This window comes from Salvia miltiorrhiza, chromosome 2 (genome assembly GCF_028751815.1).
Source record: "Salvia miltiorrhiza cultivar Shanhuang (shh) chromosome 2, IMPLAD_Smil_shh, whole genome shotgun sequence".
NCBI lineage: Eukaryota > Viridiplantae > Streptophyta > Magnoliopsida > Lamiales > Lamiaceae > Salvia > Salvia miltiorrhiza.
In genome coordinates, this window is record NC_080388.1 from 49393908 (window position 1) to 49406399 (window position 12492).

Below are 12492 nucleotides of genomic sequence, written 5' to 3' on the forward strand. Positions count from 1 at the left end.
ATACAACATCAAAATTAAACTATAACATCAAATCATTTAAATAAGTTCATAAGATATATAATGTGAGTTCATTAAATTATGAGCGATACTTAAATAATATTCGTCTTCTTTGAACAACATACCAAATTAAACTATAACATCAAATCATTTTAAAAAGTTCCATCTGAAATATATAAATAATCCAAATAAAGGTCCAGAAAAAAACTATGAACTAATAACTTTTTATTTGGTCGTCCATTTGACATATATTAATAATCTAAATAAAGGTCGACAAAAAACATAGAGACTAAACGATTTATGAATCGTTACAAATTTTTCCAAAAAGCATGAACACGTTCTGGATTAAACATAAAAACAAAGAGTAAGAACACAGAAGGAACACCTTCACTAAGAACATGCATCCTTAGTTGGACAATTCCTTGAATCGTGATGCCCTTTGGTGTTACATTTCCTGCAAAGTCTTAAAGGTCTATCTGCAAGAAGAAATGCCTTTTCTTTATCAGACTTCCTTCGACCACCAGCCCCGCTGCCCTTTGTCTTTGCCACATCAGGTGGTAAAACTGTTGGACTTTCAATCGGCGCTGAACCATAAAACTGACTAAATCTCCTCTCCTTCGAATTCAATGAATTGTTGCTACAACCAAGTTGGGCAAATTTTTGTTTAAGTTCCATTAGATCAGAGTAAAATTGTTTGGCCAACTATTGGTCATACCTGTAAAAATCCAATAATTTCGCCAACAACCTTCAGAAATCGAAAATCACCAGATGGTGGAAATTCAGAGCTCATGTTTGGCTGTACAAACTGATCTTCACCCGGGTAAATTACGCTATACTTGCACCAACGCTTGACAATATACTTTTGAGGAATCTTATCAAACTTCATATTTTTCAAAACAAGAAAGATATGCTTGCAAATCGTACCTTTACGGATGAACAATTTACAATTGCACACCAGGTAGTCTTCATCATGTATGTGACGAACAATGAATTCCCCGTCTAGGTTATCCTCAACCTCGTATATTTTGTCATCGCCATCCATATATATCTTGCGAAACTCGCATCCAATCAATGAGGCTTGAATCTCCTCTTGAACCTCTTTGAACACTGAATTCGTGTAGACAGCTGCAGCATGTTCCTCAAGCTTGAGCTTGGTATGAATCCTAGGGGAACGAGTCTTATCCGCCAAAGTCAACTTATGATAATTGTGACGTTGAGCATCGACGACACTAGCAATAGTTAGTATATAGCAACACAAGGTCTGAATTTTTGTTCAGGAATCGTTTGAAGAGCTGTTTTCACTCTCAGATAACGAGGTGGTTCGAAACAAACCGCTCATATTTACGTCTATGAAATATGCCGGAATCCAGTACATGCGATCCTCATACATGTCAGAAAGCCATCTATTAGAAGCAAGATCGTATTCCTCTATCATATCTTTCCAGTTTTCTTCGAATACCTCAGGGTCATCATGATCAGACCAAACTATTTTGTCATACTTGGATCTGAAATTAGAATCGTCCCTCAGTCTCAAAGGCAGTTTCTCCGTAACCTTAATGTTTGTGTGCCACATGCAAAACCTGAAACATTGATAATATCGACGTAAATATACAGTACACGTGCATGGTTAATGTTTTAATAAAGAATAACATTTGATTATTTAATCAAACGATGAGTATGGAGTTCAACAAAACATGAATAAAGTTCAATCTTATTGTTTCGGGGACATGTACCATTGAATATCACGCACTTATTATTACAATGAGTATGGAGTTCAACAAAACATGAAGAAAGTTCATTACATATGAGACCTCAAAAATCTTACTATTACAATACCTGTGACGTGTCTCTTTTCCATGTTGCCGCAACTGCTTTCTTCAGTCTCGGGTCTTGATCTGTTATTAACACACGAGGTGCATGTCCCATAATCTCTAGAAATTTTTCTAGATACCATGAGTAGGAGTCCATATCTTCACGGGATATCAGAACCGCGCCAAATGAGATGCATTTACCGTAGTTGTCTATCCCAGTGAATGCAGTGAATATAAGTTTGTACCTATAAACAAATGATAGCTGAGCTTAATAAGTACGAATAGATTCGGTGCGTAGCCATAAAAACTTGTGATCTAACTAACAATATAACCTTCTAAACACACATAAATATAAAAAATGAAAATAAAATTAAGATTATAATCAACTGTCTAATATGATCTATTTACCTATTTGTGCAGTAAGTAGCATCAAATGAAAGAGCTTCACCAAATAACTTATAGTTCTTAACTGCGAGTTCATCGATCCAAATCAAACGTCGCATTTTTTGTTGTTCATCAATATCATGAAAATATCTGAAACCTAATCCCAACTCCTGTTTGTTGAAAAATGCTTCCAACAACATGTGTGCATCCGAGTCCTTTAAGTTTACTTTCAAGTCTCGAACGTAATTCTTGAAGTCATTGCTAGTACATCCCACCTCTTCATAACTGCCGACTATTTCTCTGTACATTCGAAAAGTACGCATCAGACCAATATTCGCCTTTATACCAGACACAATGAGCATCTGAGGAATTTTCCCAACTTCCCTATTGCTAGGCATCAAATGACGAGTGGGACCAGGAACCATCAAATGGGTGTGACCTTCCATAAAGAACCGTATATAGTAACGTCCACCGGTTGTAATTTGGAGCTTCACTTTGGCCATACAATTAGCGCGGCAAGATGTAGTGCCCAATCGCACTTCAAAACCACATGCCTTTGCATAATTCTTGTAAAACGCAACGCCTTCATCTAAGGTATCGAACGTTTTTCCAACATGTGGTTTGATGGACTCGTTGCATGGAGGGAAGTGATGTTCAGAATTCGTAATCGTTGAATATTTTGAAAATTTCGAGTAAGGTTCATTACAGAAGCGAAAAAAATCAACAAAATAGGAAAAAAGTTCGACAAAGTTATGAATGATAAATGAAAAATGCACATAAAATTATTGTCATTCACGATTCTGAGACATGCAAAAAACAACTAAAAAAAAACATAAGTGATGGATCGATAATATCCGTGTTCCTTCAACAACACAACAAATTAAACTACAACATCAAACAAAATAGGAATGTTATATATCATGTTGATCTTCTCTAAACATACCTTGACTATCCATTGAATCTCCAGTATTACAATTGGATTCTAACATGATACTGAGAAATCTCTTGAAAGCAAAGTGTGATTAACAAATCTGTTGCGGCGACGGTATTGAAACATGTTAATACCTAGGTTTTACATAAAGTGATTAAAAGATATACTCTTAATCCATAACTTCCAAAAATACAAAAATTATATCCCATCAAATTAGCTACGTAAATTGTATTGTGAATATTCAAAAGTCTATAGTACCCTTAAACTAAATATAAACGACAGATGGATTGAATGCCTTGAAACCGTTGGATCTTAATATTTCAAAGGCTATGATTAATTCTCACTTCTCAAATTATTTGTACTTCACAATTGAACTCTTGCCTATATATATATATATATATATATATATATATATAGGGAAAAGTTCTATAGAAACACAAAGTTAGACAGAGAAAGGAGACGAAATATCGTGCGTTGATTTGTAGAACATATGTTATCATTGATGGATGTTTATTGAACATGAACCAGTTGAATGTAGAACATGACTAGTTGACTGTCTGGATCGAAGAAGAAGGGGACGACGGCAATTCTCACCGTTCGCCGAGGGAGATGGGGTCATTGATGGTGATAATCGAGAAGGCGCCAGAGGCTGCTGCCCGTTCTGATGAGAGAGCGAAGGAGATGGAGGCGGTGGAAGACGGGAGGGCGGCGGTGACAGTGAGCCTAGGGGCTGAGCAGAGTAGTTCATCAGAATAAGAATAACGAACCTGCCCTTGAACATGCGTCATTGACGATGAGGTTGGTCCTGCGAGACAACATTCGCCGGAGAGGAGGAAGGGGCCGGGGCGGTAGAATTGGGGATATAAGGTTTTACAGAGGGAGAAGAAGATAGAGACGATGGAGAGGAGGAAGGGAATGTGAGATATAGAGAGAGAGAGAGAGAGAGAGAGAGAGACGAAGGAGAGAGAATGAGTAATTTTAGGGATTGCAAATCTTTCCAAATTTTGTTCATAGTGTTTTTACCTTGTTAACCTTTTGAACGAATTATACATTAAATTAAGCCAACAAATGATTAAATTAATTATAATAACTTTTAATCTGGTTCCTTGATCGAATCTCATCTAACGAACTAGAATCTGTCTCCTTTCTCTATATAGGGGACTGTTTCTATTGAATTGAACCCTATATATATATTTGAGCAAATAAATAGAAGAAAATATTTTCCGGATTTTAGAAATTGTCATGGATGATTATACGATTTTCTATATTCTCTATTTTTATTTTTCTTATGTCCTTATTTTAATCATTTTTATCCATATATTCTTCAATCCTATATCTAATTTATAGTAGTCTATGACTACTAGAGAATATATATATATATATATATATATATATATATATATATAGATTGCATATTTTTTAAGTGCACAGTTTCTTTTGTTGACTAAATCCTAACCATTAGATCTAATATTTAAAAGGTCAAGATTAGGTTCCTAGTTCTCATTTTAACATAGGTTTTTATTAGAACCTCTTCCTATATATATATATAGGGAGAGGTTCAAATAAGAACCACTAAATAAAATTAGAACAGAGAACCATTTTAAACCGTTCGATCATCAAGATCTACGGTGGATGCATCATCTTGGTGGATGAATGCAGATCCTGGGTTCGAATCCTGAAGGGAGCAAAAAATTTATTATTTTCGAATGCATTAAATTTAATAGCGAATGCATTAATTTATATAGTAGATGCATTGATTTTAATGGTTCTTATGTTCTCACGATAAGTGTGGTTCTCACTATAACCGCACCCTATATATATCTATATATAGAATGGCTAAAATAAGAGCATTTCTGAAGATATAAAATAAGAATCATTTTCAGCCCTTAGATCATCAAGATCTACGGTTGATTCGTAATCATGTTGGATGGATTTATAGTCCTGAGTTCGAATCCCAAAGGTAGCAAAAATTTATTTTTCACAATTCATACCTTTATACAACGAATTCAAACGTGTTCTACATAAAATTCATACATTAAAAATTGCTCTTATTTCTTATTTTAAGATGTTATCTCACGGTAGCCCATCCCTATATATATATATATATAAGGATTAGATATAACGGTAAATATTTCTTTAAACCTCAAATTATGTTCACACAATCAATTATATCTTGAACTATTGAAAAATATTTTTTAAGACTTAAACTATCGATTTTGTATTAATTGTACCCTTCGTCCATTTTTCACTCTTTAAATTTTCAATTAATAAAGCATATAATGATGTTGTTTTATGGAGTATAAAGCATGTTAAAAAATGATTGATTTTGAATAATCATAGCATCCGGCGAGCCACGTCAAATTTTCAGAGCAAAAAAAAATAGACGAGTGGTGCAATTGATACAAAATTAATAATTCAAGGTTTGTAAAAAATAATCTATAATTAAGGATATAATTGATAGTGTAAAAATAATTTGAGGTTTAAAGTAATACTAGCATTTGCACACCGTGCAATGCACGGGAAACTTTGTACTTTTATATTTATATAAAATTGATATCAACTCAATTATCATATTTATAAATATAATTAAAAAATAGTTTTAACTTAATATATTTGAAATGTATATTGAAAAAAATAAAAAAATTACAATAATAAAAATTGATATAATGAAAAGAAAAAAAATTACAATATACTCCCTCTGTCCCATGAAGCAAGATCAAGTTTTCTTTTTGGTCTGTCCCACAAAGCAAGACCAGTTTGTAAAAGTAGCAAAAAATTTACTCTTTATTCACCTTTTTCACTTTTTCACTTTTTCACATACCACACTTAACACACAAAATACAAATTTCTTAATTCTCGTGCCGAAAAGAACTTGATCTTGCTTCATGGGACGGAGGGAGTATATTGCATATTGCATTCAATCCAGAAGTACTTCTTAAGGATAGAGATATTTTGGAGTAACTAACGAGATGATTATTCGTGTAAATTTTGTCGAGATTATTAACCAATTAGTGATTTATATTTTATTTATTTATATACTGATGAGGACTGAAATATGCACCAGCGCTGTGCTAAACATAAGGAGAATATTTCTAGTTATATTTGTTATTGTGGTTATTTCTAATATTTGATACAGGATTGCCCTGACTCTCGGCTTGGCTCAGCTCGGCCCCGCTCGGCCCCGCTTTCCAGCTCTGATGGTTCAATTTCAAGATGTAGATTAGAATAATGGGGCTTGGGCTTGATTCATTGGGCTAATGGGCTTTAGGGGTCTAATGGGCCCAATGGCCTTAAGTTTATGTTCATGCTTATAAATAGGGCCTTGAGGCATAGATTAAGGGGGGATAGTCATTATTTTAGCTCACAACTTGTAAAATGTACAACTCTCTCTCGATTATAGTGGAAAACGCCGTCTGTGGGAAAGGATCGGAGCTGCGTCGTGAGTTCCGACGAGCTTACATAAAAAATTGGGAGAGTTATTGTTCATCGCCAGTTACTGTTCATCGAAGTCAAATTACTGTTCATCGTTTCAATTTCAAAGAAAAAAAAAGATGGGAAAAATTATTTGGCCGGCTGATTTCTTTCCTAAGATCCGGCGACAATGGAGGCTGATGTTCTGGTTTCCAGATCCCGGCACAGGGATGCCCGATTTTGCGATTCCAGTTTTTAGATCGGGATATGGGTTTATGTTCTTTGATTCATCAGATTTTCAAGCAACCATATGGCTTTCGGTCCTATTCATCTCCAAGAGAAAGGAAAAGAAAAGAGAAGGGGAATTTCTACACAAAATCAGAAGCTCGATTCATCACTCCCTCTGGATCTAAATCTCAGAAAACTCCATCGCCGATCTCAGCTCCACCGTTGGTTGCAGGGTCTCCATTTCTCAAGCAGCATGTTGCACCCTGCCGCCGCCGTCGCTGCACTCATCTCTAGCTTCCGGCCTTCAAGAGGGTCCGATCGAAAATCCAGTCGCAGCCCAACGATCGCTGCCCCAACAACAATCGAAGCTCGCCGTTTTCCTTCACCATCTCCAATTCAGATCCAAGCGAAGCTAAGTTATTTATCTCTCTCCGAATTCAGTCCCTCTATGAGCTAATTAGGGAAAAGATGAACTAGTCTTGGAAAGTGTTGTATGCGGGCATATAGGTTCTCTCAAATGCTTGTGAGACTAAAACGATTATTACATGTTTTTCTTGATTTGAAGAAGGGGCTCCAGAACATTGTTTTCAGTTTATGATGTTAATCGTTGATATTTATGAGGAATACTTATGATCTCTGGGGAATTTTGTGTGTTGCTTAATTGCTCAAATTCAAGGGATTTTATATGTATTAATGGTGGGATGGATTTTCGGGTTTATGGTTTGATTATTATGCTTTTATTCACTCTATTAGAGCTCAAAGAAGTAGGGAACATTGCAGGATTGTTCAAGTATCAAGTAATTCTTGGGGTTGGTTGTAATTTGCTGAGTTCGTGCCTTTATTTTTTCCCATGAAATTGACTCAGAAATACGAGAATTATTTATTTTGGTCCTTCACTTCTCGCCCGATATTTTGGGAATCTTCGTGGGAACATATGTTTCCAATTCATTCTATCTCAGGGGTGGAAAATCGGGTACCCGCGGGTACCCTACCCGCAAAATGCGGGTACCCGCGGGACGAAAACCGCCGAAAATGGCACCCTCACCCGACCCTCTTCCCCGATGCGGGTACCCGAATACCCGCAGCGGATACCCGCTGCGGGTATGAGGGTACCCTCACAGTCCCGCGATTTTTTTTTTAATTGTAATTTTGCGGGTTTTTGGTCCCGCTGGAGGGTATTTTGTCCCGCGAGAGGGTATTTCGTCCCGCATTTCACAAAAAAAATTGAAGGTTATAACAGTGAAGCAAATCTTCAACAGAGAATTGAAGATTATAATTTAATCTAGATTGTAGAAGGCTAGAAGCAGACAAGCACTCTAACAGGGAGCATCGAGAAGATACAAGAGAGAGAACAGAGATGATACATGGGATGAATTAGTGTGTAATGATGTCACAAACCACTTCATTATTTGTTTACAAGAGGGAGACTTGATAGCAATTACACTGCAGGCGCTTAATTAACCAAAGAACTGATGCTTTCATCTTTTTTATTTTCCTCATTTCAATATCCATGCATAACGACATTCTGCACATAGTGAAAGACCAGGCAAAGTGAAGTAATTCTATATCTCAAATTAGTAAATTTCGTCCACTTCTACAAACTATTACAAGGAGAATTGTCCTTTGTATGAAGATGACAGAACTCAAACCAACTGAAATGGCTTCTTTCACATTACCTGGTAAATTTAAATTCAGAAAAAATAAAGGATTTCCTCATGAATAAGCAATAAATAAGCCATTTCTCTCATTGCCATTTCTTAATTAAAATAATTCTTCACTCATTCCTGCATCTTAAATAATTCAAGTAAACTGAGAAATTACCTTAGTTCTGCGTTCTGCCGGAGACGGGAAGAGGCGGGCAGCGCCGGTGGGCGGTGGTGGCGACCGCGCGAAGGAAGAAAGCGTCGAGGGGGTGGCGACGTGCGAGCGCGAGGCAACGGAGACGGGCGGGCGCGATGCAGCGTACTCTCAGGCGCAGCCGCGCAGCAGTCAGCACAGCAGCGTACTCTCAGCGGCGGCGACGGGCCGGCGCGGGGCAGCGGCGCCGGCGGCGAAGTCGAGAAGGGAGAGAGTCGAGAGCCAATTTCAGGTCAGCAGGAGGCAGCGGCCAGGCCCAGCAGGAACGAAATAGACTAAAACTTAGGGCTAGGAGAGTTTTGGGGGTTTAATTCCTAAAATCCTAAATAAAATTATTAATTTTAATTTTATAATGTTAAATCTGCGGGTAATGCGGGTATCCGCGGGTATACCCGAGGGTACCCTCTACCCGCAATTTTTGAGGATACGATACCCGCACCCGACCCTCCACCCGAATTTTGCGGGTATCGGGTACCCGATACCCGCGCGGGTATCGGGACGGGTGAGGGTATACCCGATACCCGCAACCCGATTTTCCACCCCTACTCCATATAAGATGTATTTAAGAACAGTCTCAGGAACTCATTTATTGTTGTAGTGCTTTTGCTAATTATCTAAGCATGATAGGGATTTGGGAAATATTCTATTTCTTTACTTGGGCAAAACCATGACTTATATGGTCTTTGATGGGATTTATGTAATCACAACATCATCTTGGAAGCTGTACAACTTCTGCATATGTGCTTAGACTTGAAATATGATATTATTAATAAACGAAGTTGCACACCTTCTGCATATGTGCTAGGGCTTGAAATGCAACTTGAATTATGTTACTTGAGAATTGTAGTTATGCTAACTTTCTCACAATCATCACAAGCATGAGCACAAAAACACACACACCTGACATGTTCATGCAGAGCATTGCACACGTCACCAGAGAGGGAGTAGGGTGTATACCCATAATCCACAATTTACAAATTCAAAATTGCTGCTTAGCAAGACAAGGGAGAAACAAATTCAAAATTGCTGCTTAGCAAGTCAAGGGAAAAACAAATATCAAGGGCAGATCAGAGGTCACTATTTAACCGTAAGCCACGAAAGTTGGTTGCGCCATCCGGGCCCTCCATGCTCCGTGCAGGGTGTTCTCTTAACTGTAAGCCACGAAAGTTGGTTGTGCCATCCGGGCCCTCCATGCTCCGTGCAGGGTGTTCTCTTAACCGTAAGCCACGAAAGTTGGTTGTGCCATCCGGGCCCTCCATGCTCCGTGCAGGGTGTTCTCCTAACCGTAAGCCACGAAAGTTGGTTGCGCCATCCGGGCCCTCCATGCTCCGTGCAGGGTGTTCTCCTAACCGTAAGCTACGAAAGTTGGTTGCGCCATCCGGGCCCTCCATGCTCCGTGCAGGGTGTTCTCCTAGCCGTAAGCCACGAAAGTTGGTTGCGCCATCCGGGCCCTCCATGCTCCGTGCAGGGTGTTCTCCTAGCCGTAAGCCACGAAAGTTGGTTGCGCCATCCGGGCCCTCCATGCTCCGTGCAGGGTGTTCTCTTAACCGTAAGCCACGAAAGTTGGTTGTGCCATCCGGGCCCTCCATGCTCCGTGCAGGGTGTTCTTTTAATCGTAAGCCGCGAAAGTTGGTTGCACCCCTCGGGTCCTCCATGCTCCGCGCAGAGGGTTACTGTTTAATCGTAAGCCGCGAAAGTTGGTTGCACCCCCCGGGTCTTCCATGCTCCGCGCAGAGTATTCAAGCTTGGATGGGAAGCAGCAAAGGAATGCATACAAAGGAGGGAAGCAGCAGAGGAATGCTCTGCCACCGTCCGTGACCCCAATGCTCTGCCACCGTCCGTGATCCCAATGCTCTGCCGCCGTCCGTGATTCTTATGCTCTGCCACCGTCCGTGACCCCAATGCTCTGCCACTGTCCGTGACCCCAATGCTCTGCCACCGTCCGTGATCCCAATGCTCTGCCGCCGTCCGTGATTCCTATGCTCTGCCACCGTCCGTGACCTCAATGCTCTGCCACCGTCCGTGACTCCAATGCTCTGCCACCGTCCGTGATCCCAATGCTCTGCCGCCGTCCGTGATTCCTATGCTCTGCCACCGTCCGTGATCCCAATGCTCTGTCGGGATTTCAATCCTCTGCCGGGATTTCAATCCTCTGTCGGGATTTCAATCCTCTGCCGGGATTTCAATCCTCTGTCGGGATTTCAATGCTCTGCCATGATTTCAATGCTCTGCCGGGATTTCAATCCTTAGCCGGGATTTCAATGCTCTGCCGGGATTTCAATGCTCTGTCGGGATTTCAATCCTCTGCCGGGATTTCAATGCTCTGCCGGGATTTCAATGCTCTGCCATGATTTCAATGCTCTGCCGGGATTTCAATCCTCAGCCGGGATTTCAATGCTCTGCCGGGATTTCAATCCTCTGTCGGGATTTCAATGCTCTGCCATGATTTCAATGCTCTGCCAGGATTTCAATCCTCTGCCGGGATTTCAATGCTCTGCCGGGATTTCAATCATCTGCCGGGATTTCAAATTTCTGCTGGGATTTCAATCCTCTGCCGGGATTTCAATGCTCTGCCGGGATTTCAATCCTCTGTCGGGATTTCAATGCTCTGCCATGATTTCAATGCTCTGCCGGGATTTCAATCATCTGCCGGGATTTCAATGCTCTTCCGGGATTTCAATCCTCTGTCTGGATTTCAATGCTCTGCCGGGATTTCAATCCTCTGTCGGGATTTCAATCCTCTGCCGGGATTTCAATGCTCTGCCGGGATTTCAATCCTCTGTCGGGATTTCAATGCTCTGCCATGATTTCAATGCTCTGCCGGGATTTCAATCCTCTGTCGGGATTTCAATCCTCTGTCGGGATTTCAATGCTCTGCCGGGATTTCAGTCCCCTGCCAGGATTTCAATGCTCTGCCGGGATTTCAATCCCCTGCCGGGATGTCAATCCTTTGCCGCTGGTTTTCTTACACGTGGATTATCTATTGGTCCTCTCACGCGCTGGATTTCTTACGCGCTCAACAACAGGGTATATTGTTCAGACTCGACAAATATTTATGATGGGATTTCTCACATGATCAGAGTATCGTATTTCTCAACTTCAACATGGGTCTTCCTATGTCATTCGGGTATTCTTGCAATGGTCTTCTGATTCATCCAACACAAAGCATTTATATTGTTTATCTATGCCAAATATTCAATATGGGGTATTCTCAGCGCTGGTCTTCTTATGCGCCCAAAGAAATGGAAATTATTTATCTTTGTCAACATTCAACAAACAAGAAGGAAATCTAACTTGGAACTACAGTTCCAAAGTCAAGGGGAAAATGCTTATCTTTGATTTTTTACAATATTAAAACTCTTATGTCTTCATGATTTGCAGGGATTAAGGAAAACAGCACAGCGCTGGCTTTAACAAGACTTCGCTGGCTGAACACGAAGAATACCGATTCAACCAGACCAGGGGGGGAGTAGCTGATGAGGACTGAAATATGCACCAACGCTGTGCTAAACATAACGGGAATATTTCTAGTTATATTTGTTATTGTGGTTATTTCTAATATTTGATACAGGATTGCCCTGACTCTCGGCTTGGCTCAGCTCAGCCCCGCTCGGCCCCGCTTTCCAGCTCTGATGGTTCAATTTCAAGATGTAGATTAGAATAATGGGGCTTGGGCTTGATTCATTGGGCTAATGGGCTTTAGGGGTCTAATGGGCCCAATGGCCTTAAGTTTATGTTCATGCTTATAAATAGGGCCTTGAGGCATAGATTAAGGGGGGATAGTCATTATTTTAGCTCACAACTTGTAAAATGTACAACTCTCTCTCGATTATAGTGGAAAACCCCCGTGGACGTAGGTCTTCTCGACCGAAC

General features: G+C 40.1%; 1 protein-coding gene across 1 annotated transcript; it reads right to left on the minus strand.

Annotated features, from left to right (window-relative positions):
- Positions 1–387: 387 nt before the first annotated feature.
- On the minus strand, positions 388–2695 carry LOC131009655 (protein FAR1-RELATED SEQUENCE 5-like). Its single transcript, XM_057937067.1, has 5 exons — positions 2217–2695; positions 1949–2053; positions 1343–1577; positions 713–1258; positions 388–612 (listed from the first exon to the last, which is right to left on the minus strand). Exons 1-5 carry the CDS (start codon positions 2693–2695, stop codon positions 388–390), a joined length of 1590 nt encoding a protein of 529 aa, XP_057793050.1.
- Between the last annotated feature and the right edge of the window lie 9797 nt (positions 2696–12492).

Bases quoted from the DNA above. Each gene is read 5' to 3' on its own strand.
- LOC131009655 (XM_057937067.1), bottom strand. From the start codon at position 2,695: ATGGCCAAAGTGAAGCTCCAAATTACAACCGGTGGACGTTACTATATA. The intron at 1,259-1,342 runs GTAAATATGAGC...ACAAAAATTCAG, and splicing joins TTCCGGCATATTTCATAGAC to ACCTTGTGTTGCTATATACT. The intron at 613-712 runs GTATGACCAATA...TTGAATTCGAAG, and splicing joins AAATTATTGGATTTTTACAG to GAGAGGAGATTTAGTCAGTT.